Below are 27,823 nucleotides of genomic sequence, written 5' to 3'. Positions count from 1 at the left end.
TAAATGCACGTCTGCACCGGGGGTTCAAATAAAGCCTACAGATCCCTCCCCTGCAGAGGCGCACGGTTTCACTCAAACGTGTATCTATTCATTTACAAGTTTATTGGCTCCTCTGGCGTTGGGCTATCGCCCAGACTCCAGGAAGAGGAACATGAGAAGAACAGACAGGAACCAAGGAAATCAGAGGTGGACCCACAGAGACCCGGGCGAAAAGAGTCAGGGACAGGACAGGGAAGAAAGGCTGGGCAGCAGCTTGGGTGGAGGCGTCAACTGACGGTTCCCAGGGGGCACTGCTCTCGCTCCTCTGAAGGGTGGTGGGCCCGGGGAGCTGCCCAAGTTCAGGTGTGGATTCTAGTCACGTGATGTGGCCAGCCTAGCACACAGATGTCAGCACCTTCGCCCTTGAGTGGGAAGGCATCGTCCACTTGGCGTGAGTCCTCCAGGCTGGCAGAAGTTCAGGATCATGGCCACGCCATCTCCGTGAGATCTCAGTCCTCACCTCCAAGCAAGGACAAGAGGAAGGATGTTAGGAAGGTCCCATTGCCACTTCTTTACTCAACCCCAGTAGGGCTGAGGGTGCAGGGGGAGACCATGCAGGAGAAACAGAGACAGGGATTCCTGGAGCAGGAGAAGCTATGGTTGGCCACAGCCACTGCTAAGTACTACCTCTAGAGGATACTACTTCCTCCTTCCCGTATTTCTGACAGTCCCTTTGGCTCCTTTCTCTTTTAGCACTGCCTTTGTCTGGGCCCAGTTAAAGATATTTACGGGTGCTTTCTTGAGTTTCTGGCCAAAAAACTACTCTGTCTTCCCCAAAAGCTTAGACCATCCCCTGCTCTGGGGTTCATTCCTGCCCCTGCCCACTGAGCTGAACTGTGGCCACTGGGAACCTGTCCAGGGGACATGACCTGAAGAAAGAGAGGCCTCCAAACTCTGTCTGAGGAGGTGCAATTGAGGGGATTGAGAGTAACTGAAAGAAAAGCCACTTGGGAGATGTAGTGGGGGGGAGTGTCTGTATCATCACATCTCCAAGGGGCTGCTGGGGCAAAGGGGGGCTGAGAGGCTGTGACATTTCTGACAGAGCTGAATTTAAGCTGTGACAAAGACAAAAAGGAGACAGACTTCCATTCAACATAAAGGTGAGCTTCCTGATGATAGAAAGTGTCATCGACAGGTAGTAAGCTCCCTGTCTCCAGGGGCATGTAACTATCTGGTCCCCAAACCTCTTCCTGGGACAGATCCCTTCACAACTCTCTGTGGAATCCCCTTTTCCAGATCCCACCCACCTCGTCCAGGGCTGTTCCTCGCCCCTCTCAGCAACCCCAGGGCCCATGAGCCACTACAATCAGATACTGCAGTCCTGCGTCTGCATCCAGACGCCAGATAAGGCTGCAGAAGACTCAGAAAGGCTAGGGTGGGAGCAAAGAATGTCAGAGGGGAGGGAGCCAATAAGAGACAGCGGTGGCAGAATAGGGGGGTGCAATGCTCCACAGCTGGGGTACAGGTACGTACATCCAGGTCTCCAGCAGAACACAGAGCCCACAGCAAATCCTTGGCCACCAGAGGGAGCCCATGACTCTGCCTGTGCACACAGCAACAGGACCCGGTTGTCTGGGGCACTGAGTTAAATTCTCCCACCCCTCCCCATAAAGCAAGTCTGTCCTAAAGGAAAAATGCAAAGTGTCTTCTGGGCGGGGTGTTATCATTCACTCCTCTTTACCGTCTCTCCATAGTTCTACATGTGCACTGGTACCATCTCTTCTGTCTGTTCATGTGTTTGTCCACCTCTGGTCTGTTGTTTTTGTGCATCTCCCTTCCAGGTGCTCTCTCTCAGAGTCCCTGGCTTTTCTCTCCATCATCCTCCCTGTCTCTGCACTTGAATTTAGTTTCCTAGACTTTGTATGTCTACCTCTGACTTTCTTGGTTCCTCTGTGTCTTGTCCCTGTGTCTCCAGGAGCCGACTTATTCCTTCCCCCACCCTCCCTCGTTCAGTTTTAGAAACACAGAAGTAAAGGATCCTTTTAACCCACCTCTGGATCCCTCGTCTGATCCCTGAAAGGCCTTCTCTACCTCCTGCTGAAAGGACAGTAATCTTGGCCCCGCCCAGAGGAGGGATGGATAAAAGATGTGTACAGGAAGTATTCAGGTTAAGCTCGATCCAGAAACTCAGGACAGATTTCCACAAAGGATTGCAGGACTCAGTGTTTGGCCTGATCGGGGATTTACAGGGGCTGGGCAAGAGACAGGCAGCCTTAGGACTGGTGGGAGGGAAGGCTTAACAAATAAGGATAGCCTGAGTCACATACCTCTTGGTTGAGGAAGCAGTACAGGATGGCAACAATGAAGCCCTGCGGGGCCAAAGAGAAAGGACCCCATCACCTTGGCCTGGCCTCAAGGTGTCTGCAGTCTTCCTACTACCTTTTTCCCCTACTCTCCGCCAGGCTGTGACTTGGACCAAGTGTTTGGGAAAAGGGAAAGTAGACGTATTCATCACTTACCATGTGCCAGGCATATTGTCACATTTAATTGTCATAGCAAGCCTGCCAAGGCTGTACTGTTGGCCCCGTTGGCCTGTTTCTCTGAGTCTCTTTATTTCTGCATCCCCTAGTATTAAGCACAGAGCCTGACACATAAGAGGTGCTCAGTAAATATTGAATAGATTGGATGAATGGATGGGTAGATGGATGGATACGTAGATAGGTGCATTAGTAGTTGAATGAATAGAGAGATGGATGGATAGGAGAAAAACAGACAGATGGACACTTGAATAGATGGATGAGTGGCTGGAAGGAAGAATAACGAGCCTAGTTGCCCTCACCCTACCATGAAATCAATCAAGCCTGTGGGCGGCAGCACCTTCCTCCTGCCCAAGGACTCAGAGGGAAGGAGTGAGTGCTGTGGGGGTCCTCACCTGGAAGGAACCCAGTCCCAGCTCCAGGGGGAGGCGAATGCCCAGGCCAGCACTGTCAGGCAGGAAGTTGAAGATGATGTAGTGAATTCCAAACAGCGGGATGAGCAGAAGGGTTGACTTGGAGAGACGCCTGCAGAAAAAAACAAGCCCAAGGCTGGAATTAGAAAGTCGCATGGCCCCCTACCTACTTTCACTTCCCACCAGCTTCCCATATCAATTCTACACACCAGCCACCCTGGAGAACTCCCCACATGCACTGTGGGCTTCCTTACTTTGGGCCCCTGGATTTTGCTGTTCCCTCTGCCAAATTCTCTTGTCTCTATTTATTCTAGTCAAGTCTATGTATCTTTCAAAGCCTAGTTCAAAGACACCTCTTCCAGGAAGTCTTCCCAGACTGTACTCCAACCCCACCATCTGTTTAGAAAGGATCTCCTTCCACAGGCTCCCGTAGAAATTGATCCCAACACTCATCAGCCTATTTGGCCTGGCAACTGGCTGTTTGGAGGCCCATCCTTCCTATATTGTGACCTACTGGAGGGTAGGAGCCGTATCTATTCTCTCTGGGGACATAGGGACAAGCACTGGACCAGGATCATGGATGCCTAATCGTGCATAAAAGAGAACCATGCTGACTCCTACTCCAGTTATGTCCCCAGAACCCCCCGAAACACACACACACACACACACACACACACACACACACACACATTACCAGTACTGACGCTGGGTGTGGAGGCTGCCCTGAGCTGGCTCCAGTTTCCTCAGCAAGATACGGATAATATTGAGAAAAAGCCCAAAGTTCACCTGCAAATAGAGGTGTAGGAAGGTGGAAGGCAAGGGTCAGGGGTGACCCAAATGGCCTGGGGTGGGACATCTTTGGGGACTAGAAACCTCAAATCCTTGAGAGGCAGGAATGTGCAGGTAGATGGACGTGCAGGTCATTGCTCTAGACCTTGTCGACTGAGACTGGACAGTCCCATAGGGGGCTCAGGGTCCCCCTCCCTTTCCAGTCCCAGGACCAAGGGTGGGAGGTCAGGCCTTGCCATCCTGCCTCCAGCACCTCTCAGGCTCTTCTCTGGCACAAAGCATGTGGCCTTCTCTTTGTACAACTGCAAAACTGACAAAAATGCGTACATTCACCCAGGCCACAAAAACCAGTCCTAGCTGCCCTGTCTTCCACGTGGGAGCAGGTAGGAGTTTCAGCTGCCGCGTCTTCTACTCTCCCAGCCCAGCCTCACTGCAGTGGTAGGTGATCTGCAACCAGGGCGCCAGACTCATCAAAGCTCTGAACTAGAAGAGGCCTGAGCGCGGGTTTTACCAATGGGCTGCTGAGGTCCAGGGAGGGCCTCAAAGAGAATCTGGGGCAGAACCAGGCTGGAACCCCAGGTGTCCTGACTCCCAGCCTGGAGTCATGTTTCCTGCTGTGTATGGCCGCTCGGTGGACCCAGGGAGGTTGGCTGAACAAAGCAGAGGACACTGGCCCCAGGCACTGACCCCAACAGAAAGGACGATGGGTCCTTTGATGATCCACCAGTAGGGGGAGCTGTCGTCCAGGTCCCAGCACCTGGGGAGAGGACAGGCCGGGACTGATGGGGGGGTGGGATGGGGTGGGAAGAGTGCAGCTTCTGGAAAGCCCTTTTCTGTGGCACCCATGCTCCTCCCTCCTCTCTACCTACCAGCCTCTAGGTTCCTCACTTTGGAATTTGAGCCTTCTAGCCTCACCCTACTCCCAGCCTTATCTATGTCCTCTCAGACACTTAGGCACTTTCCAAAGGCGTGCCCTGATGCAAGCTGGGTTCACTCCTTCTCTCCACCTAGGTGGTTGAGTTTCTCAAAACTCAGTCTGTTTGCTGCCTTCTTGTGGCTCCAACACGCCCCCTGTTCCAGAAGGCCCCCACTTACAGCCCCCTACCCCCTGAGCCCCAAACCCTGAGATTCTGCGCCCCCTTCGTGCCCAGGCTCAAGCCCCTTTTGTGTGATCCACGACTGCATCTCCCACCCCTCTCCCAAGCCTGGGAGCTCTCCTCGTCTTCCCAGCTTGGAGGACAGCCTCTTTGCCTGAGCGTCCAGTCCATGCCCCATGGGGACCCAGTATGGGTGTGATGAAGAGATAGCCCAGACTCACGCAACATCCTCAAAGGCCAGCTTGCAACCCACCCACATGCCGGTGAAGAGCAGGGGAAGCCCTGAGGGGGTACAGAAAAGACACGAGTAAGGGGTCTTCATCCTGTGCCCACCTCCCACCACTACAGCCAGTCACACAGGACACTGTGAAGGCGGGACCAGGAGAGAGCCCGGAGACCGGGAACCTGGCCCTGAACTCCAGCCCTTGCTGTAGGACTGTAGGCTGCCCTTCCTCTCCCTGGGCCTTGGGGTCATCATGAGTGAGATGAAGGGACCTTGGTGTGAGCTCCCTGGGCATCCCTGATCCCCCAACACCCGCACAGTGCCCAAACCAGCCCTCGGTGCTCACCCCAGCCAGCAAGGACCAGCCACCAGAAGGTTCTCCTTGCGCTGGGTGACGTGGAGGCCAAGAGGCAGGTCAGGTAGACAGCTTCTGCCAGCAGCCAGCTGAAGTTGGTCATGGTGGCGAAATGGGAGGTGGCCACAGAGACCTTGCACAGAACCTGTGGGCCAGGGGCTGCGCACTTCAGAGCCCGGACATCCCGTGGAGCCCCGCCAAGTCTCCCCTGCCCCACTCAGGCCCCAAACCTCCAGGTCTCCTCCACCTTGGGCTGCCCCAGAGGGGTGTGTGGTAGGGTAATGTGGTGGTTAAGGGCACAGATTTGGGATCCAGACAGCCTGGGTTCAAATTTACCAGCTGGATAACCTTCCCACACCTTAACTTATCATCTCTAAAAGGAAAAACTTCCAGTGCCGGCTCGTGGCCTCATCATAAGGATTAAATGGAAACCCTGTATGCGAATTGCTACTGTTTTTACTCTCACCGCATCCCTGCTGAGCTCAAGTCAATCCCTAGAGCTGAGGATACAGAACACCATTTATTCATGCACTGCGCCGTCCTGCGAACATACGCGCGTGTACCCGTGCATGCATTCATGCATTCACTGCACGACTCTGCTCATCTGTCGGGTGAGGAGCGTTCGCCTCTGAGCCCAGAATGGCCCAGGCTTGGCCCCTCCCCCACCATTCAGCTGCTGGGTGACATCGCCAATCATCCCTCATCTACATATGGGACTAAAATGAAAATAGATGTAGGAAGTAAAAGGAGATAACATATGTAAAGCATTTAGCGTAACACCTGTCACATAAGTGCTCGATACAGATACTATTATTATGCCTTTCATTAACGAATGAAGGTCACCTGTTCATTCACGTAGCTGTTCATTTCCAGCACGGTGTCAGAGTACCTGGTAAGTGCTGGGCCACCACACTCAGCCCAACTTCCCTTATTTTCGGTCTCTTCTCATAGCCCACCTCCCTGCCCCCAGGATGACACCCCTGTTTCTTGGACTTGCCCTAGCTTCTCCTGTCCGTGAGAGTGGGTCCTCTCACACCAGACACGTTCACCCTGGCCTTCCCCACTCCCTCCCTATCATTGCTGCCCGCCCAGCTCCAAAGCTATCTCCTCCCTGAAGCCCTCTCCTCTACCTAGTGGTCCCATAAAATCTGGTATAATCTGTCCCCTTAGGCACCCGGGGTGCTCCTCAAGGGAGGCACATGGCTCTGCCCAGGCCCTGACATACCCATGCCCAGCACAGACAGACAGTGCTCAGAGGAAGTGTGAAATGGAAAGGCTGGCTGGAGTGAAATGGCGTCCGGGTTGGGATATGGGATGGGGAATGGAACAGGAATACAGAATGTGGAGTGGAGAGTGGAATAAGGGAAGCGCACCGTCGTCCAGGAAACAGCCGGAGGATTTAGAACTTGACCGCAAGGAGGGGGAGGAAGGGGGAGAGGTGATTTCCCGCTCTGTCGTTAGCAAAGTGGGAGCCGCAGGGTCAGCCCCCGCACCCGCTACCCCGACAGGCATATCTGCATCTCTCATCCAACCTCCTCGCCCGCACCCGCACCAGCACCCCGACCCATGGCTGTTACAGTGGAGAAGCTGCAGTGGTCCGTGTCCTCGCCGTGAAAGAGGGTGGCATCCTTCAGGAACACAGCTCCCGCCTTGAGAATAAAGGTGACGAACAGCTGGGTGTGGATGTAGTTCCTGGGGCAGTGGAGCCTCCTGGAGGGGACAGGAGGGGAGAGGAACAGGACGCAGGTGGGAGAGGGGCTTCGGGTGTGCTCAAAGCGGGCTTGGCGAGGCTGAGCAGGGCGCGAGGCGAACTGAACTGGCTTGGGTTGGATTGCCTCAGATTGGATTGCGTTGAACTTGAGGCTTCAGCTATAACCTTGCAGGACAGCTGGGCTCAGTGTAGGTGAGAGGACAGAGAAGAGCAGTCAGTCCCTTGCCTTCAGGGAGCTCACTGGTGTGGAGGACAGAGGCAGAAAGGACAGGGTCCTGCCCAGGGGAGCCCCCTGATGATCAGAGAGAGGCGGCTCATCCCCAGGAGACAGAGAAGAGCGCAGGCCAGGCTGGGGGGTGGGGTGAGGTGGGGCTTTGAGAGGGCAAAGATCAAAGGGTTGAATTAGCCAAGCAGGGCTTCACAGCAGAGCCAAAGGGGACTCTTGAGGCAGATGAGAGCTGAGCTTTGAATGTTAAGGGATATGAGGGCACTGAGAAAAAAGGAGGCAGGCATTCCAAGCAAATGGAATAAGTTCCACACAAGCAGAGGTGCAGAGGTGGGAGCCAGACCTGGAGTGTGAAGGGAGGGGTCTGCTCCTGGGGGAAGGGAAAGGAAAAGTTAGAAATGGCCGATGGCAGATCTGGGAACGTCTTGCATATCCAGGTAAGGGTTCAAGCTTGGTGCTGTGGACGATGCGGAGGGCGTAGGTTCTGGAGCAGGTGGTGAGGACGGCGAACCTGAGGGCAACCAGGATGGTGATGGCCATGAAGAGGGCCGCGGCAGAGACGCTGTGGCCCATGGTGTAGACGACCCTCACGGTGGAGAAGTAGGATTTCTGGGGAGGGTGGAGACGGAGGAACGCTCAGCAACTGGGCCTTTGAGGAAAGGGAGGCTTGACAGTCAAACAGGTGACATTTTCAATTCTATCCCGAACCTGCCCGTGTTGGGGCAGGGGCGTCTGTGGGGACCACAGCAAACTCCCTCCGGAACTGAAGCGAAGCTTTTGTTTGCAACCTGTCGGCTGGTGAGGAAGCAGGGGAGGGGCGGGGGAGGGGGAGGGGAGCTAGATGCTTAACTCTGGCTGTCGCTGGGGGTAGGGGAGGCTGCCACAGAAACCGCACGTCCCCGGGGAGTGACAACGCTCAGGAGGAAATCGGGCTTGTTTATTGACATCCAGCTTGCTCGCTGGCTTGGGAACACGACATCCCCAAATGAAGGGGACAGCCGGGGACAGCTGCAAGGAAAAGCTCTTTCCAAGACCAAGGTTTGGATCCATCTAAGTCAAGCCTGGACTCCGGAGACGGGGACGGAGCGTGCAGCCTTGCGGGGAGGGGAGCGATCGGGGACCCAGCTCCCCTGAGGGTTGCAGGCAATCATCGCCCCTCCCAGACTCAGTCTTTTTATCTGAAAAAATGTCAGACTCATGCTTTGCCTTCAGGGCTGGGGGGAAAGAGATATGGGATTATGGCTGTGGAGGCACCTTGCAAAGGCCATGCTCGATTTGGAAGCGTGGGGTGTGCCGGCTAGGTTAGGGGGCACTGACGTCACTCCAGGCTTTGGTTTCTCTCGCTTGCCCACAGACTGAGGGCCAGAGAGGGCAAGGAGCTTGCCCAGGACCACTAAGGGCCTCTGTTTCCCAGAACTACTCTCAGCTCCCTGCCCTGGAGGCCTGGGCACAGAGAGGGTACGCCAAGGAGAAAAGAAGACGGTGGCCAGCACGTCTCCCTCCCTGCCCTCTGCCTCCCCTCTCCCGCCTAGCTGCATGGTCCACCTGTCTCCCTTGAGCAAGTCAGCACAAGACCCCCTCTCTTCCAGACGCTGCCACCTTCCGGAAATGTGCTGTAACGAATATTCCAACCTGCTGACTGCAATGGGAATGGTGGCCCCTACAGCTGTGCGGTCCACCACCCAATCAAACATCCACGGCGGCCCTTCCTCCAAGGTGCCAGGAGCCTCTCACCTCTTCAGTTAGCAGCTCCAGGGGCACAGGACAGGCCTCCGGATAGGGCGGGGAGGGCTCAGACCAGCCCGAGGTGGTGCAGTCCCGCTTCAAGGCCCCGGGCCCTGGGGCAACAGAGGCAGGAGGGGGAGGTTTTCTCAGGGCAGCTGCTCCCCTCTCCCCAGGAGAGGTCGGGGAGCCGGGGAGTGGCCCTGGCAGGGTCTGCACAGACAGCCCGTCTCTGCAGCAGAGAGAGAGGAACCTTCTCTCCAGAGGCCTGGGGTCCAGGCCCCGCCTGCTTGGGACACGGCCTAGGAACTTCCTCTCTGGCCTCAGACTCACCTTCTGCCTCCCTGTTCATTGAAAGAATGGTTCCCTTGGGAGCAGAGTAGCAAGTTGGGCCTCCAGCGTCCTAAGGGCAGGGGGGAGAAAGGAGGCCCTCTCTGCCCCTGGAGGGACCGTCCACCCCAGACACCCAGGCCAGGGAGGTGAAGCAGGCAACTTCCCAGAGGACATTTACTCAATTCCAGGCCCTGAGTTCAGCACTGCCAAGCCCCGATCATTCACCCCACCCTCCGTGCAGTTAGTGCTCTTGTTTTCCCCAGGTCATGGGAGGTCAGAGAGCTGAGGGTCTGGGAGGGTGACTGACTCGCCCAAGGTCACACTGAAAGAGGAGAAGGGGGAAGGCGGTGCTCAATCCAGGTCTGCCTGGCCCCAGAGCCAGCGGTGTGGCCACCACATTCTGCCACCACCAGATGCAACCAAGTCACGTCCGCGTCCCCCCCTTGCCCCAGCACACCCCCATCGCCCCTCACCTGGCTCTGAGCTGAAGTGAGAGAAGAAAGCCGGGCAGGGGAGGCTCACCCACTCTCCAGAGCCTGCCGTCGGCCAGCACAGCAGCCCATCCCAGGTCCTGGGGCAGCCTAGACACGAGATGGGAGCAGAGGAGACCCAGCCCAGGGGACAGGCTTGTCCACCATCCTGAATGGGAGGCTGGAGGAGATCAGGAAATCCGTGACAAGCCACCCCCGCCCTCCCAAGCCACGTACCAAAGGTGGAGTTGGACATCCCCTCTGCCGCTTGCAGACAAGCTCGCTCATCCTCTCTCAGCTGGGTGATGTAGTCACACTCTGGGTGCACGTGGCCCAGTACCTGCAGGAGACAGTGAATGGGATGAGCTGAGCCAGCTGGATGCTTCTTCTGGGTTTGCTGGTCTAACGACCTGAAGACAGAGATAAAGCCTGATTCATTTCCACGGCCGTGCTCTTAAGCACAGGGCCCGACTCATCCAGGTATGCTTAATGGGTATTTGGACGAAAGGCAGACACGCAGGAAGGGAGGGAGGCAGAGAGAGTAGAGATTTGGACGGCTGCTTCCCCTTTTCATTTCATGGAAGTAAGTTCTGAGTCACATTAAACAAAAGTCTTCAGAAGATCTCACAGAGACGGCCAACTCAATAATGCCTCCGTGTAGCAGCCTTTCTTCCTTCTTTGTTTTATTCCCCTGCTCTGTACTCCCACTCCCCGAAGGCAATTCTGCATAAAGTACCTTGGTAGACAGAGTAACGGCCCCCCCAAATGTCCATGTCCTAATCCCTGAAACCTGTGACTATGCAACCTTACAAAGAGACTTCGCAGATGTGATTAAGTTAATGATCTAGAGATGGAGCGATTACCCTGGATTATCTGGGTGGACCCAATGTCATCACAGGGGTCTTTATAAGAGGGAAGCAGGAGTGCCAGGGTGAGATAAGGAGATATTCTGACAGAAGCAGAGGAGTATGTATGTGAGTGTGTGTGTGTGTGTGTGTGTGTGTGTGTGTGTGTGTGAGAGAGAGAGAGAGAGAGAGAGAGATGAAGGTGCTACACTGCTGGCTTTGGAGGTGTACAGTCATGAACCAAGGAATGCAGGTGACATCCAGAAACTGGAAAAGGCAAGGAAGCGAGTTCTCCCCTACAGCCTCCAGAAAGCACTATGCAGCCCTACCAACACTTTGGTTTTAAGCCACTGAAAACCTTTTTGGACTTCCGACCTCCAGAATTGTAAGGAAATAGATTTGTGCCATTTTAAGTCACTAAGTTGGTGGTAATTTGTTACGGCAGCAATAGGAAACTAATGCAGCTACCTACACAGATGCCTTTGTCTCAGGCTCTGCTTTCAGAGGTACCCTGACAAAGATATGTGAAAAAAAATGGGTAGATTAGTAAGTGAGAGGATAGACGGATACGTGAATGAGTAGATGAATGAGATGAAAGAGCAGATGAATGTGGATTCATGGATGAATGAATGAATGGGTAACTCTGTGGCCGGCTGGTAGAATGAGTGAACATACGTACAATAGATAGGTGAATAGATAGAGGGATGCGTGAATACATGCATGGATGGGTGGATGGGTGGACAGGTGGATGGATGAGGGCATGCACGTGAAGATGGATGGGTAGGTAACGGACAGATACGTGGAGGGATAATGGGTTTGTGGTGTGACTCAGTCATCAGGAAGGAGTTTCCCAGAGCCTGGTGCCACCCGGTGACCACAGGGAATGATCCCTGGAAGCTGGTAAAGACGCTGTTTTTCTGGAAACCCTCTAGCAGCATTTCTGAGAGTGTGCCTCATGACCTAACTGCAGATCACCTGGGACGGAGTCAAGAATATGCAGAGATCGATGGCTGGATCTAGGACTTTGCATTTTAACAAGTTCTCTAGGAAGCTGGGAGTCAAAGGCAGGAATTCTTAACACCCCTCCCTCCCACTGCCCCAGACTGGAGAAAAACTGAAATGGACTGTCCAACAGGGCACAGCCCCAGACAGATACATGTGAGGGAACCCAGCTTTGTAAGACGTGCTCCTTACACTGTGAACATGACCCACAGCCCACATTTGTGTACCACATGCACATCAAGTTCAATCGGTGTAGATTTCTGTCCCCAAGGATTTCACAGGGAGGCGTGGAGTGAGGATGGAAGCTAAAACCCCGTCCTGATAGATCCAATACAAACTGATGAGAGGCAGGACAGGCACTATGGGAGGGTGGCCCTTCTCACAGGGACTGAGAAGGTGGCATTTGAGTCGGACCTGAAACAAAAGGAGCTTTTTTTTTTTTTAATTGGTGAGGAAAAGAGCACTTGGGACAAAGAATGTGCACAGACAAGGGAGTGGGCAGACACAGCTGAGCTGAGTGAGGGGAGAGCCCTTCCCATGGCCATCCTCGCACCCACACGCACACACACATGCACACACAAGCCCCGATGTCCGGCACAGAGTCTGTATCAGCAGGTGTTTAGTTAACGCCCAGTGTCCTTTGACAGAAATCCAGGCACGGCAAAGAGCACAGTGGATGCGAGACAGGGGCTGGGGTCAGAGAGGAGGGACTTCAAACACCAGAGTGGGGACAGTGGACAGTAGATGACCACATGGAAGGGACCCAAGGACAGGCCAGTGGGCTAGGAGAGGACCTGGAGACCCAGCCCAGTAAGTAGGCTCACCCCTACTGGTCCTGCCCTATGGGGAAGGACACCCCTGTCCTGACCTGCTGACCCTGTTCGCCCAAATCCAGCTTGGGCTCAGCTCTGCCATCTCCTGCTTGGGCCCCTGGGACCTCAGGTTACAGATTCCACCTGCCGCCCAGGCTCTGGGTCGCCAACCTGGTGGTGCCTCTTGGCTTCCTCCCTGGGACTCAGGGACCCAGGAGCCATCTCAGAGCAGAGCCCCCGTCTTATCTCCCCCACATGTCCCCAGTAGCAGTCTGATGGTCAGAAGTGGTTAGATGGGGAGAGCAGACTCACCTGATATGGGACTGTGGGCTCCATCTGCCCTTCCACCCCCTCCACGTCTGCAGCCCATCCCTTCCTAGGATACCTTCTCAGGGCCTGACTAGGGAACCACTGAGGCCAAAAGAACTAGGGTCCCTGGTGGGAAGCCTCGCACCGAAAGGAGAGACAGACAGCCCTCACAGTTCCTAAAGGGAGGAAAATTCAGGGAAGCCCAACTCATGACCCAGATGTGTGGTAACAGGTGGAGACGGTACGGGGTGGGGAACGGTGGACCTTTCCAAGACTTACCCAAACCCCGCCCCACTCACCTAGGGCTCGGGGATCATCTGGCCCCTGTACCAGACCCACTCCTCCTGAGGGGAGACTCTGTCACCCTGCGTACCTCGGCCTTGCTGACCGTGACTACAGCTAACCCGGGGTCTGTGCAGGATGGAGGCCACACTGGGAAACAATGACTTGGTGCTGGCCCTGACCCTGCCACCAGCAGCTGAATGACCCCGCCGGGATCTCAGTCTCCCCTCCTAAAAATAGAGCATTCATTGTAGGGTGCACACAGATGAGAGGCAGGAGGCACCCCTCACTGAAGAGGGGAGGGCGTAGAAGTCTCCCACACTGCACCCCATGCCCAGCCTTTGACAAGTCAGATCTGACTTCATGCACAGCAGCCCTGGGGGGAAGACAAAGTGAGGCTCAGGAAAGGACTTGCACAGATCACACAGCTAGTTTCACGGCTCCAGGATTCAAGCCTAAAGGCCACGCATGAGGGGAAGGTGCAGCACAGTGCCTGGGAGGCGCGGCTCGGGCCCCCGCCCACATACACACACTCACACACAAGCCAGTAGAGCGGGCTCTCAGGAGTCCCTGGGAGCTGCAGCTGCCTCCCCGGGACCTGTGTCTCCCCTCCTGGTCCCCGCGTCCCTGTCACTTGCATTCACTCCGGGAAAGCATGCTGGGGAAATGTGGCACATTCCGAGAGGGCCCCCTCCTGGCAGCCCGTTCGCCAGCACTCTAGGCCTCCGAGCTGGACAGCTTCTCAGGGCCCCAGGGCGTATCATGAGAGGAAGCGTCCCCCAAATGCCGGAGGGGAGCAGCTGCTCACTTACTACCCAGGGCCTCTCAGTCCCTGGCCACACCCTCTTCAAAGGAAGCAACCAAACGCAGTGGCTCAGGGCTCGTGGGGAGACAGAGGGCTCTGGGGAGCTTGTCGGAGGAGGCGGTGTGGATAAGACTTGGGGTGTGAAGGGGAGGCGGAAGTACTGTCTGGGGACAGAGTCTTGTGGCCCCCAGAGGGTGCAGCCAGGCCCTGGGGGCAGCAACAGGCAAGCAAATTCCGTTCAGCCCCAGGAAGGGCCGCTTGCTTGTCGGAGCTCCCCAGGGATGAGCAGGCTGCCTGGGAAGGGTGGGGGAGGAGAGGAGGGGGCCGCGGAGGAGCCGAAGGGCTCATCCACCAATGGCTGGTGAAGGGTGGACCCCAGTACGGCCCTGTGGCTCCCAGCTCTCGAGCCCAGTGGGAGGGGCAGGAGGGTCTGAGCTGGCTACTCACGGTGGGTAAGGGGCACAGCAAGCAGAGGAGGCAGGCACCCCACACTTTGCTGTCCATGGCAGGGGCGTGGCAGCGGCTCCTCGGTCGGCCTCGGTGAGCCCCGCTCTCCTGCCCACTGTCCCCTGCTCCTGTCGCCGCTGCCAGCACACCGTCTGCCTCCCCTTCCCAGGTGGCTGTTTGCATAGGCAGGAGCCAGCGAAGGGGACAGAACGGCTGAATATTCAGCAGGATTACAGGACACCATGCCCATCTCAGCCCCGGCCTTGGGGTGGGACTCCACGTTCCCAGGAGAAACGGGTTGGGCCCCTGCAACCCCCCTCCACTCTGTCTGTAAGTCCTGACACCAAGGTCACAGAGAAATGAAGCCACAGGACACCTCTTACCCCAGTAGGTCAGTATTCTTTATCGTTTTCTTCTCTGAGCCCAGCCCTCTGCGGGCCCACCCTGGAGAGATTCAGAGAAGGAGAAGAGGGCCTGGGCCCACCCTCAGGGAGCCCCCAGTTTGGTTGTGATCCCAGCCTCATCCACAGTGCTGGAGGGGGAACTCAGAGCCCTGGGGACCCAGCAGAGGTGGATAGGGTGTCAGTGGAGGCTGCAAAGTAGGAATGAGCTTAGAAAAGGGCTGGGCAATCACGAAGCGCCCATATGGGCTGGTCGAGAAGGTGACATATCAGCAAAACCTCATTTCTGTTCCCGGCAAGGATGCCAGCCTGGATGGCGAGGTGAAGTCTGCAGGTGTCCAGGCTCTGGATTTTACAGGGGAACCTTGTCAAGTCTCTCCAGAAGTCCTCATGGCAACAGAGAAAAACAGGAAACGTGCAAGAAGATTCATGGAGCTAAGCCATCCTGAATGGGGCAAAACCACTGTCATCAGGGGCAGAAACAAGAGGACCTACACAACAGCTCGGATTATTTTCCATATTCATTGCCTGGTTATTTTTATTATCGTTTTAGACTTTAAAATGAGGAATCCCAATTGGCCAGGCTACAGACAGTGTTCTAATTTGCCCTGGATCCTCCACGGCACCAGGGGGATTAGAAAGCACATTTGATCTTCAAGGGCCCTGAATGTGCCAGTACCTGGCAGGTCCCAACATCTGTGTGCAGGTCTGCATTCCCAGAGCTTGACGGGCCAGACACTGTGACACAGACGTGTTTACAGCCTAACTCGAATCATGAATGATGAAGCTCCTTGCCCCTGCCACGTCTGGATTGAGGAATCGTCTTACATCAGCAGGGCTTTATTTTTCCATTTTTGTTCATCACCAACAAAGAAAAATATTTTGAAAAGAAAACATGAAGCGTCCCCAGCCCAGACATTCCTGCCCTCGCACAAGCGTTTTCATGTGCTTGGCCGTGACCTGGGGCAGGTCTCACACCACAACTAGCTCGCACATTTGCAGGACGAAGCAGAGCCCCTCTGTTGACAGGCTGAGCGAGGATGCAGTGCCGGAAGCAGAGCACTGACCAGGTGTATCTTTAAGGGAGAGCCAGAGCCTCTATCCCCCCTAGCTACAGAGAGACAACAGCCCAAGATCAAATACTGCAGTGATCACTGTTGATAATTATGTCAATTAGTATTACTGAGGGCTAATAATTGATATTAATACTACTAGTAATTATTATCTAAATTAGCGATTTTTTTTGTAACGAATTTAATTTTTTAACATCTTTATTGGTGTATAATCGCTTAACAATGTTGTGTTAGTTTCTGCTATATAACAAAGTGAATCATCTATACGTATACCTATATCTCCATATCCCCTCCCTCTTGCGTCTTCCTCCCACCCTCCCTATCCCACCCCTCTAGGTGGACACAAAGCACGAAGCTGATCTCCCTGTGCTATGCGGCTGCTTCCCACTAACATCTATTTTACATTTGGTAGTGTGTATATGTCAGTGCCACTCTCTCACTTCGTCCCAGCTTACCCTTCCCCCTCCCCGTGTCCTCAAGTCCGTTCTCTACACCTGTGTCTTTATTCCTGCCCTGCCCCTAGGTTCATCAGAACCATTTTGTTTTTTTAGATTCCATATATATGTGTTAGCATACGGTATTTGTTTTTCTCGTTCTGACTTCACTCTGTATGACAGTCTCTAGGTCCATCCACCTCACTACAAATAACTCAATTTTGTTTCTTTTTATGGCTGAGTAATTTTCCATTGTATATAAACTAGCAGTTCTTAACAAGAAGCAATTCTGTTGCCTGGGGAATCTTTGGCAATGCCTAGAGTCAGTTTTCAGTGTCACAGCCAGGGGTCAGGGGGTAGGGAGGAGGTGTGACACGGTGCTATTTTTATGTAAGGGATAAAAACCATAAAAACTGGACGTGCTCTTTTTTTTTTTTTTAATAAGTTTTTTTTTTTTTGTAGTACGCGGGTCTCTCACTATTGTGGTCTCTCTCGTTGTGGAGCACAGGCTCCGGACGCACAGGCTCAGCGGCCATGGCTCACGGGCCTAGCCGCTCCGCGGCATGTGGGATCTTCCACGGGCCAGGGCACGAATCCGTGTCGCCTGCATCGGCAGGCGGACTCTCAACCACTGCGCCACCAGGGAAGCCCTGGACGTGCTCTTAAACATCCTACCACGCACAGGATGGCCCTCACAACCATCTAAAAAATGATCCAGGCTTCCCTGGTGGCGCAGTGCTTAAGAATCCGCCTGCCAAGGCAGGGAACACAGGTTCAAGCCCTGGTCCGGGAAGATCCCACATGCCGCAGAGCAACTAAGCCCGTGCGCCACAACTGCTCAGCCTGCACACTAGAGCCCGCATGCCACAACTACTGAGCCTGCCTGATGCAACTACTGAAGCCTGTGCTCTGCAACAAGAAGCCACCGCAATGAGAAGCCCGCGCACCGCAACGAAGAGTAGCCCCCGCTCGCCGCAACTAGGGAAAGACTGCGCACAGCAATGAAGACCCAAAACACAGCCAAAAATAAATACAATTAAAAAGAAAAAAGAAAGAAAAAAATTAAAAAATAATAAATGATCCACTCCAAAGGTCAGTAGGATTAAGGTTGAGAGACCCTGATCTAATCGTTTGTGTTCCCCAAGGTTCCCCCAGGCCCACTGTCCCTTCTGAATGGGCCAGGGCCATTGAACTACCATCTCTATCTCTGTATCTGCTCAGGGTTCAAAATTTGACTCCACCACTTACCAGCTGTGTGGCCTTGGGCAAGTTATTTAACGTTTCTGAACCTCAGGTTTTCCATCTGAAAAATGAGGATGATACCTTGCTTGTAGGGTTGATGGGATAAGCAGATGAGGAAAGGCATATAAAGTACCTCATACAGAGCCTAACTCATAGAGGACAACATGTTACAAGATGGACCATCAGCAAAGAAAGTTAGAACAATCAGTTCTTTGTACAGAAAAAAATAAGATTATCTCTCTAGCTCACATTTACAAAATATAAATTCTAGAAGGCTTAAAGTCCCAACTGTAAAACAACAAAATAATATTTTTTTCCAAAAACGGAAATTTGTTTTTATAACCTCAGAAGAAAGGAAACTTTCTTATATACAAAATTAAAACCATAAAGAAAAGATTAATAAGTTTGACCACATCAGTATTAAAGAAAACATATATTCAAGAAAGGACCCCATAGGGCTTCCCTGGTGGTGCAGTGGTTGAGAGTCTGCCTGCCGATGCAGGGGACACGGGTTCGTGCCCCGGCCTGGGAAGATCCCACATGCCACGGAGCGGCTGGGCCCGTGAGCCGTGGCCGCTGAGCCTGCGCGTCCGGAGCCTGTGCTCCACAGCGGGAGAGGCCACAACAGTGAGAGGCCCGCGTACCGCAAAAAAAAAAAAAAAAGAGAGAGAAAGGACCCCATAAATAAAACCACAAGCAAACTACAGGCTGAAAGAAATATTTGCAACCAACAATGACAAAGATATAGTATCAAAAATGTATTTTAAAATACCCACAAATTAATGATAAGGAGAAAAATAACCCAACAGAAAAGTGAGCAAAGGATATAAACAGGCAATTCAGAAAATAAGTAAGACAGGACCAATGAACAGATGAAGAAACGCTCAACATCACTAATACTCAAGAAAGTGAAAACGAAAATAATAATGAGTTACTCTTTTTCACTTATCACATTGCCTAAAATTTTATGTCTGATAATATGATGTTTGGAATTATGTGGGGAAATGGTACTTTTATATAGTGCAGATGGGAGTGGACATTGGTATATCCACTTTGAAAAGCAATATAATATAATCTTTTAAATCTATAAATGAACATACCCTATATAAAACAGAAGTTCCACTTCTAGATATTTGTTCCAGAGGGCAGTAGTATTTATAATGTGTAGTAAAACCCAGAAAACAACACACATGTCCAATGATAATGGAATAGCTAAATAGAATGTGATATATTCATACAACAGAATACTGTAAAGCATTGAAAGGATAAACTAATTCTATCTGTATCAACATAGAGAGATTTCAAAAATATATACTTGGGCTTCCCTGGTGGCGCAGTGGTTGAGAGTCCGCCTGCTGATGCAGGGGGCGTGGGTTCGTGCCCCGGTCTGGAAAGATCCCATATGCCATGGAGCGGCTGGGCCCGTGAGCCGTGGCCGCTGAGCCTGCCCGTCTGGAGCCTGTGCTCCGCAACGGGAGGGGCCACGACAGTGAGAGGCCCACATACCGCAAAAAAAAAAAAAAAAAAAAAAAAAAAAAAAAAAATATATATATATACTTGAGGAACTTCTGCTTCCCTACAAGACAGAGTAACAAGAGAATGATTTACTCTCCTTCTACCTTAACAGCAAGAAATTTAAACAAAACATACAAAATATTAGATTTTAATGGGTGAAGGAGGAAAGCACTCATGCTCATCTCCACGGGTACAGAAAAATCATTTGACAAAATCTAATACCCTTTCAAGATAAAAACACTCCATATGCTAAAAACAGAAGGGAGCTTCCCTGGCCTGATAAAGGCCACATATGAAAACCCACAGTGAACATCATATTCAGTAATGAAAGATGGAAAGCTTTTTCCTTAAGATGAGGAACAAGACAGGGTGTCTGCTTTTGTCACTTCTAGTCAACATAGTACTAGAAGTTCTAGCCAGAATACTTAGGCAAGAAAAAGAAATAAAGGGTACCTAAACTGGAAAGGAAAAAATAAAATTATCTCTGTTCACATATGATATATGTAAGAAAAATATGTAAGAAAAATCTTACATATTGGTATATATAAAAGTTTTTTTTTTTATGTCTGGAAGCTCCCACATCAAAATCCTAAAAATGGAGAAAAGAGGAAAGGGACAGGCTATGGAATGTGAGGAATGGTCAAATGGAACAGTCGCTTTAACTCCGATATTCCAGTGTTTAAGAAAAATGTATTTGTGCCCTACTTGGAAAATTAAAATTAAAGGTAAAAGATCACAGTAGCTAGCGTTTAATTTTTCCTTGTCACCGGTGGGTATCGTAGATGTCAGGGTGGGATATGTCTGCACCACAAGCAGTTGGGCGTCTTTAAACAGACCATCGAGGTCCTCCCTGAAAGCCCCTCCAACCCACCGCAAAACTCCCAGGGACCCCAGCCACAGTGGCTTTTCAGGCCTGCCTCTGTCTGCTGCCCCCTGGTGGTGATGCTGAGCAACTGCTGCCTCTTCCTAATTCCCGCAGGAGGGGCCGAGCTGGAAAGCGGTCTCAGGAGGCTCCAGGCGTGTCCATAACTGCGGCTGGGGTCTTGTAGCTGGCGGACAGGCCTCAGGGTGCAGCTATTTCTGGATATGTGGCCGAGATCTCCCTTGCCGGGGTGGGCTTCCGACAGAAGGTATTCAGAGCAAGGCCAGAGCGAGCCGTATACCTGGCTGAGTTTTAGCCCCTCTTCCTGTTCCCTGAGTCTGTCCTTTCCTCAAGGGCAGGAACGGGCTAGCACAGGAGCTGGGGCGCTGGGGCCTCAGAGTGGATCCCTACGGACAGAAGCCCCACCCTTGGCCGTCTGAGGGGGCACCCCACCTAGCTGAGGCTCCGCAGCGTTCTGGCTGCCTGAAGCCATAATCATTCTCACATGTACTCATGACCCAGCTCTGCCTGAGGCCTGGGTCAGGGCTCAATCTCTGTCCCGAGTCACAGGTCAGCCTGCCATCTCTCTGGGGTCTGAGTTGGATTGGACCAGGTTTGGGGCTCAGACTGGGGTCAAGGTCAGGGCTCAGTCTCCAGCCAGGGTCAGGGTCAAGATGAGGACCAGGGCCGGGGATACTTATATTCTCTGGGCTCGGAGGGCAAATCAGTTTCTAAGTTTCTTAGGTCAATCGAGTCCCAAAGGGATTTTTCCCCTGAGCAGAAATTACGGCCCCGCAGGAACACCTGCTAAATGGGGGCGGGGCAGGGCGGGACAAGGTGCGGACAGGGCGGTGGGGTGCCGGAAGAGCACTGGCCTTCAGCGAGGCAACATGAGGACAATGTGACACTTTGTTTTCCTCTAACTGAAGAAGGCGCTTTGATGTGTGCATGGATAACTCCTTTCTTATAAACTTTAAACTTCCCTGAGACTTTCCCCTCCTCCTGGAGCAGGCCATCTCCAGCCAGGCCTGACGAGAGGTGCTCTGTGTGAGGGATAACTGTCCCTGGCACATGCCCAGCATGGATAACTGCCCCTATGTTGCAGAAGGAGAAACTGAGGTGCCCGAGGTCACACGGGAAGTAAGTTCTCTGAGTTGGGACTGGGACCCAGGTCTCCAGGTTCCCAGCCTCGGGTGCTGTCTGTGGCCCAAGTTCCAGGCTATCATTCACTGCAAGGGTCTGATTCAAAATTTCAATGGCTTATTTTGGTGTTAAAGAGATTATAACACCGTAACTGAAGGTGCTGGGAGCAGAGTCCCCAGAGCTCTGTGGGATTCTCACCGAGGAAAGGTGCCCCTGCGGGCCCCAGTGAGAGGAGAGAATGAGGTTGCACCCCACACACACTGTCCTTACTTTCTGGTTGGGGCAAGGTGCCCCCTGCAGGCAGAGGAAGGACTCTGTAGCCGAGGAAGGATGGACTCCTTCACCCACTCTCCTCACAGGTGGGGAGACAGAGGCCCAAAGAGGGCAGGAGACCTACCCAGGGTCACACAGATGGTCAGAAGCAAAGCTAGGGTGCTACCTGGCCAGCCACTGCTCCCAGAGCAATGGGAGACGGGGAAGTGGCCCTGCATCCAGGGACTGGGCTGGAGGCTGAGGAGGGCCAGCAGAGGGCTGCAGGGGTGGAGGTCGAAAGGCTCCAAGGCTGTAGCAGCACCGGTGGTGGGATTTGTTCTGCGCAAGACTCTCCCTGGCTACAGTGTGGCCAGTGGTCAGGAGAGGGCAAGAGCAGCTGGGAGAAACCAAGGGTGGCAAATTCTCCACAATAAATGAATTCCTGCCACAGGTGACGGATGGGTGAATCTCAGAAACTGAAGATGGAGGGAACACCCCAGAAAAGTATCTACAATATGCTACCATTTCCATAAATCTCAAAAAGAGGATCGCTAAACAATAGATGGATTAGGCGCATATATGTGCATGATAAAAAAATAAAGCCTGTTTTTAAGCAAAGGAATGATAAACACAAAATTCAAGATAGTAGATACCTCTAAGGGGTCTTCAGGGAGTAGGGGACACATAGCTAGATGCAAATGACTGGAAATGTTCTAGTTTGGGGGATGAGTGATGGACTCATGGGTGTTTACTATATTATTAAACTTAATATTTTAGCTCTACAATAATTACTACTTATATCAAGTTTACTATGTACCAGGCCCTTTAATGAGCACGTTATATACATGAGCTCATTTAATCCTCTGTGAGGTGGGTCCCCATTTTACAGATGAGGAAACTGAGGCACCAGTGATTCTTTTGGAGATCACATAGCTGAAATGAGACCCTGGATTCTAATCCAGGCAGTCTGATTCCAGAGCCCATGGGCTACATATATTATTGTATAAATATGTTATTTTTCAATGTAATTTTAAAAAGTTAAAATGTACAGGGAGAGGTAGGAAAGGAGGCCACCACTGTGTTCCACGTGAGGTACAGACGTCCCCCACCTGCCCTCCCCTGCCCCAGGTAAAACCCCTCCCTCCCTCCCCCTCCTCTTCCCCTCTTCTCCCTTCCACCTCCTCTCTCCCTACCCAACTGCCCATACCCATCTTCTCTGGGCACCGAGCTCTCATTTGCACAGCAGGGTGGCTGGTGCAGTCATGGCAGCTGGGCTGAGCCTGGAAGATTCGCGGAGAAAGTAGCCCTGGTCCCCCTTTGAGGCCCTGGGGGCGGGGCAAGAGCTCCCTGCCCCCCGGGGTGGGAGAGGTGGTCCGTGAAGGAGGGGCCGGCTGTCCCCCGACGCCTTCTCCTGGCTTCTCCCTGCAGCTTGATCCTCACCCTCCCCGCCCCAGCCAGCCCCCTTATTTATAAACCATATGTCCCTGGGTCCCTGCCTGTCCCTCCTGTTTGTCCAAAGCTTCAGCTGTTTCCCCTGATAACTCGAGGACCAGAGGTCTTGGGGAACTAGGAGAGGCCCCGGGGCAAACAGAGTTCAGGGATGCTCTGCTGTGCCCCTTCTCCTGCTCAGAAAACCTTCAGGGGCTCCCTATGGATGTTGCAGGACCTGATGCATAGAACTTGCTCAAAAACTGGTAGTTGTCCCCATTGAAGTTTTTAATTTCTGTTGTTGCCTCCCAGGAGCAGTTCCAGACTGCTTGGTCAAGTTCCTCAAAGTCGGGAGGGGAAGTGACTTGCCTTCACTCACACAGCAAGGCAGTTTGAGGTTCTGTCCTCTTCACCACACTGCCTTTCTATTCCACCAGTAAGAAGAAATGGAGAGAACTTGGGCCCAGACCATGGCTCTGAATCCTGGCTCTGCCCTTTCTAGCTGTGCAACTTTGAGCTGGTTGCCTAACCTCTCTGATTTATACTTTCTTCATCTTTAAAATGTAAGCATTGTCTGTTTTGTTCAATACTCAGTACCCAGAACAATGCTCGACACATAATAGGAGCTCCAGAAATATTTCTCCATTGAATGAACAAGTGAATCCCTAACTCTTAGCTCATTTATGAGTATCAAGGAAAGCAATATATATGAGAATCCTGCACAGTGCAAAGACGTAGCAGGACATTGCAAATGGGCTTCCCCTTGCCCCTTCACGGACCACTCTGAGGGCTCCAGGCTCCCTTCTGACCCCAGTCCAGGATCCCCCATCTCCAAAGCCCAGATCCATCCTGAAATTCCCAGGCACCGAGAGCCTGGAGCCTAAGGAGTCGGCTCAGAGCACCCAGGCCAGCCTCCTCCCCAGCGGCTCCTCTGGCCTGTGCTCCCACCTTCTCTGCCTATCCTATGATCCCTTCACTTGGTGCCTGGAGAAACAGCGCCTCTGGCTTCCCGTTGAGGTCCAGCCTGCAAGGCCTGCACCCCCTGGACACCCCTTTCCTTTCTTCTCTTTTGTTCAGCAAACATTTCCCTCACCCCATGACCCGTGGAGGTGCACAGGTGGGCAAGCTGAGAGGGCCGAAATCAGAGCGGGGAGCCAGGTGAGTCTGGCAAGCATGCCTGGGCACCCACTGTGCTCAGAGCAGTTCTGGGGGCTGAAAAGGCCTTTGCAGAGATGGATTAGGGCTGCCCCGCAGCGATAGGGAAAGGCAAAGACGAGAAATGATCCCAGTGAAAGACAGCCAGGGATGAGGGCCAGAGCAAGCTCGGGCAGCAGGAAGAGCTCTAGTCCTAGCAAGGACGGAGCCCCCAGGTGAATGAGTGAAGGGCCCCTCTCTCCGGCCTCAGATTCCCCAGCTCTTTAATGGGCGCAGGGATGTAGGTGTGGGGGATTTGGGCAACTCTAGATCACCCCCAGACCTTCTCAGCTTCCTGGCATCATCATAGCTCATCCCCACGGTCCCCACATGCAGACACGGCTGTCCTAGGATACCCAAGCGAACGGCAGCTTCTACTCCCAGCCTGACCTGCTAAGGAGCCCAACCCACCCCCTTCCCGACTCCCTCCTCCATCCATTAAGGCCCAGAACTTGCCCTGTGGGGCCCACAAGGGATTAGCGGCCAAAAAGAGGAGCGTAGGGCCATGTGAGCATGCAAGAAAGGCCTTGGAAATGGTCCCCCTGGGCGCGCTCAGCCCTGGGAAGGGTCCTCTCTGGCTCCCCCAAGAGTTTCGCTGAGGCACAGGGTGGTGTTTCCACCCTGGGAAGCCCCAGAGTATGTGGAACGAGGGCCAGCCTGTAGGTTCTGCCCAGGCGCCCTCCTCCCTTGGCAGGGGGCTGGGCCTGGGTCTCCAGCACCAGCAGCCGGGGCAGAGAGGGCTGGGAATGATGGTGTGTGGGCCCAGCCTCCATGAGAGCCCAGAGTGACCCAGCTCCGTGCTATGGGGAAACTAAGTTGGGGGAGGGGTGCTCCAGGTCGCCCAGCCCAGCAGAGGCACAGACGACTGGGGAGGACAGGTGTAGCACAGTCCTGCGCCTTTCAGAGCTGGACGGACCAATCCTGGCCATGGGGGATGTCGGGTCTCCCAAAGCATCCTGGAGCTTCCAAGGACGGACCCAAGGCCTCCATCCCTCTGCATTCCCCACAGCAAGCGCAGAGCCCAGTGGGCCTTAGGAAGAACGGCAGAGGTATGAGCTGGGGTGTGAATGCCAAGACCCCCAGGCCCACACATGGGGAGAGGCCTCCAGGCATGAGGTTTTGAAAGGACTTTGAGCAAAATCCTAGATCTGAGAGGGGCTTTTTGGGCTCTCAAATTCAATCCTCATCGTACAGCTGGGGAAACCGAGGCCCAGAGAGGAGAAGGAACGCATCCAAGGTTCCATGGTAAGAGGGTAGCAGAGGTAGGCCTAGTGCTCTGGGCCCTGGACTCCTAGCCCACTTCCAACAGCTGCAGCCGACTCTGGCGGCGCGGGAGCCCTGGTGTGCCGAGCACATCCTGACAGCCCCGGATCGGCCTGTTTCCAAGGCTCTGGATGAGATCTGGCTCAGCTTGGGCTCCCTCCAGCCTGCGCCACCTTTACCCACAGCTCCAGGAGCTTGGCACGCACACCAGCCCCAGCTGGTTCCAGCACAATGAAAGGCCAGTCAATGATTCATGGAAGCTCCTTTCCTGGAGGCCTTCACTGGGTACACCAGGCACCTGCCATCGGCCCCTGTACTAGCTCCCCCGGACCGAGCAGGATGGGGATTAATCAGTGATGGGCCCAGAGGAAGAGTCACTGCAGGGAGGAAGGTCCTCCCCACCCACAAGCCGGACTGTACGCAGCCCAGCCCTCTCTCTCTCTCTCTCTCTCTCTCTCTCTTTGTGTCTTTCAACCCTTGTAATCCTTCTGTCTCTCCTGATAACTGGCTATCTGTATCTCTCACCGACTCTCTCCCCGACCCTCCCCCTTCTCCATTTCTCTCTTGCACCCACACGCGCACACACACACCCTTCCCCGCCTCTCCTTTCCCCTGTACCTCCAGCCCCCTCACTCTGAACTCAGAACCTCTCTCTCACCCTCTTCCCTTGCACCTGTCCTCAGGCAAGGTTCTGATAAACTCAGGTTTTCAACAGGGGAATCTGAAAGCTGAGACAATGCCCAGGCCAACAATGACAGTATGTGCTCTGTAGAAACCAGTTCTCCAAAACAGTCATCGAATTGCTTCCATAAGAGAGGTCTGTGGACAAATAAGTTTGGTGAACGCTGGCTTAAACAAGTGAGTTTCTTATTGCGAGACTTGTCAGAGCCTCTACTATGATGAGTCTCCCAGAGGGTGATGCAGTTTTCAAAATTACCTCAGCACCTGGGAAAACCAGTCAAGAGGCGGGGCTCTCACTCCGCGAGGACCACGTAGGGCAGGTGATCCACCTACGCCCATTCACTCAGGCTTTGTCCGGGCACGGGGTTGGCACCTGCCAGTAACATCCCCATAGCTGCTAAGCTTTGTTTCAAATCTAACTGTCCAGGATTTTCCCTGCAGCCTGAGGCGGCTTCACGGGGAGAAAGAGAGAAATGGGCAGGGAGCTGGGAGCTCTCAGAATTTTCTGGAGCTAAAGCTTTGGGCCCCATGCAGGCATTCCTGGGCTTGGTGTCTCTATAGGCCCCACATTCCTGGAGGCAGATGCAGTGGCTCCTCCCAGGCCAGGAGGTCAGTGCCAGCAGCGGAAATTCTTGGAGTTCGTCTCGGATGGAAGGTGCCACCGGCTCATCAGTCACAATCCGGGCGCATCAGTGAATCCTGGAACTTTACAAACAGTTTAACAGAGTCATTCTCTCCCTAGAGCCCAGGAATCCTCTCACAGGGTGTGGAGCAGAGACAGAGCAGAGAGGCAGAGAGAGGGGGTTAAAGGGAAGCAGGGGACAAAGGGATACAGGGATACGGAGGACCAGGAAATTCCCGTGTCCCTGTCTTTGCTGATGAGACCCCAGAACTATGGATGAACGCACAGAACGCTAGAACAGGGGCTCACGAATGCTTGCTGCAGAGCTGTTGGTGCAAGCTTGCCAGTTGGTACATGCCAGACGGCCTGTGGACATTGACAGCTGTGTGCCCTGTGCCTTCAGGAGAGGTTGCCTCCAAAACCAGCCTCGGTCAACGATTTGACCAAGACATGGAAACTAGCTCCATCCTTCTTGAACATGGAACTCACCTCCCAGTGCCTGATTCACAAGGAATCAGGAGGAAGTATGTACGTGAAAACAGAGGTTACCAGCGTTTTTATCAAATGGATAATTTATTATGTATTTCTCACTGAAAAAAAAAAAAAATCTCACTGGCCAAAAAACAACAAAAACACCACCAAGTTATGTGTAATCTACCCAAGCAAGAAGACCTGATCTGGCGAGGGAAAGGAGGGAGCCTGGTCTCTATCAGACTGCCAGGAACTCGCTCCTCCCAGTGGGCAGATTGCGTGGACTGCCTGGAACTCAGCAGATGCCTGTCTGCTCAGCAGATGCCTATCTGGTCTGGGTAACGTGCCTTCATTGCGTTCAAAAACCCAAGTTTGATTTAAAGAAGGTTTCCTTGGAGTTAAACAAATAACCAAAACTTTGTGAGCTGTTCACGTCATCCAGTGGCAAGCGGATCCAGAAGATGCTGTGGAGGTTCCACGACCACCTCTGACATCACCGATTCCTACTTTACGGGCTTGATAGCACTCTCCCCACACCCACAACAATATATTGACACCTAGCATGACATGGGCACCGTCCACAGATGCCAGCGTCTGCGTGATTATAATTAATTTTATTGGTTTTATGGGTTTGGGTTGTTTGGGTTTTCTATTTGAGCTCCTTAAATGTATAGGTTTTTATATCTATTTAAGTTGCATTATGAAAAATATAAGCTAAGTTTAAAAAAAATAAAGCTCATGTTAAGTAAGGTGTCAAGGATATATTAGTCACTTTTCAGAATGTTCAAGAGTGCTATCAATGGTGGGCTCCCATCCTTGAGAACTTTTTCATCTTTTATTAATTCTTTGGGTTTGCTTCTTTTGGATTGGACTCATTGGTTGAAT

General features: G+C 53.0%; 1 protein-coding gene across 1 annotated transcript; it reads right to left on the bottom strand.

Moving 5' to 3' along the window:
- Positions 1-373: 373 nt before the first annotated feature.
- Positions 374-14,414, bottom strand: GHRHR (growth hormone releasing hormone receptor; the record flags this gene model as incomplete). Its single annotated transcript, XM_082846330.1, has 13 exons — positions 374-499; positions 2,307-2,348; positions 2,912-3,041; positions 3,624-3,715; positions 4,406-4,475; positions 5,037-5,097; positions 5,385-5,538; positions 6,971-7,103; positions 7,842-7,939; positions 9,065-9,168; positions 9,859-9,966; positions 10,093-10,195; positions 14,358-14,414. The coding sequence occupies 13 exons, from the start codon at positions 14,412-14,414 to the stop codon at positions 374-376; spliced, it is 1,278 nt and encodes a 425-aa protein (XP_082702456.1).
- Positions 14,415-27,823: the final 13,409 nt, after the last annotated feature.

This window comes from Leucopleurus acutus, assembly GCF_964270905.1.
Source record: "Leucopleurus acutus genome assembly, chromosome: 9".
NCBI classification, from domain to species: Eukaryota; Metazoa; Chordata; class Mammalia; order Artiodactyla; family Delphinidae; genus Leucopleurus; species Leucopleurus acutus.
The sequence above is the reverse complement of the archived record's forward strand: the minus strand, read 5'-3'. Positions and strand labels throughout refer to the sequence as shown.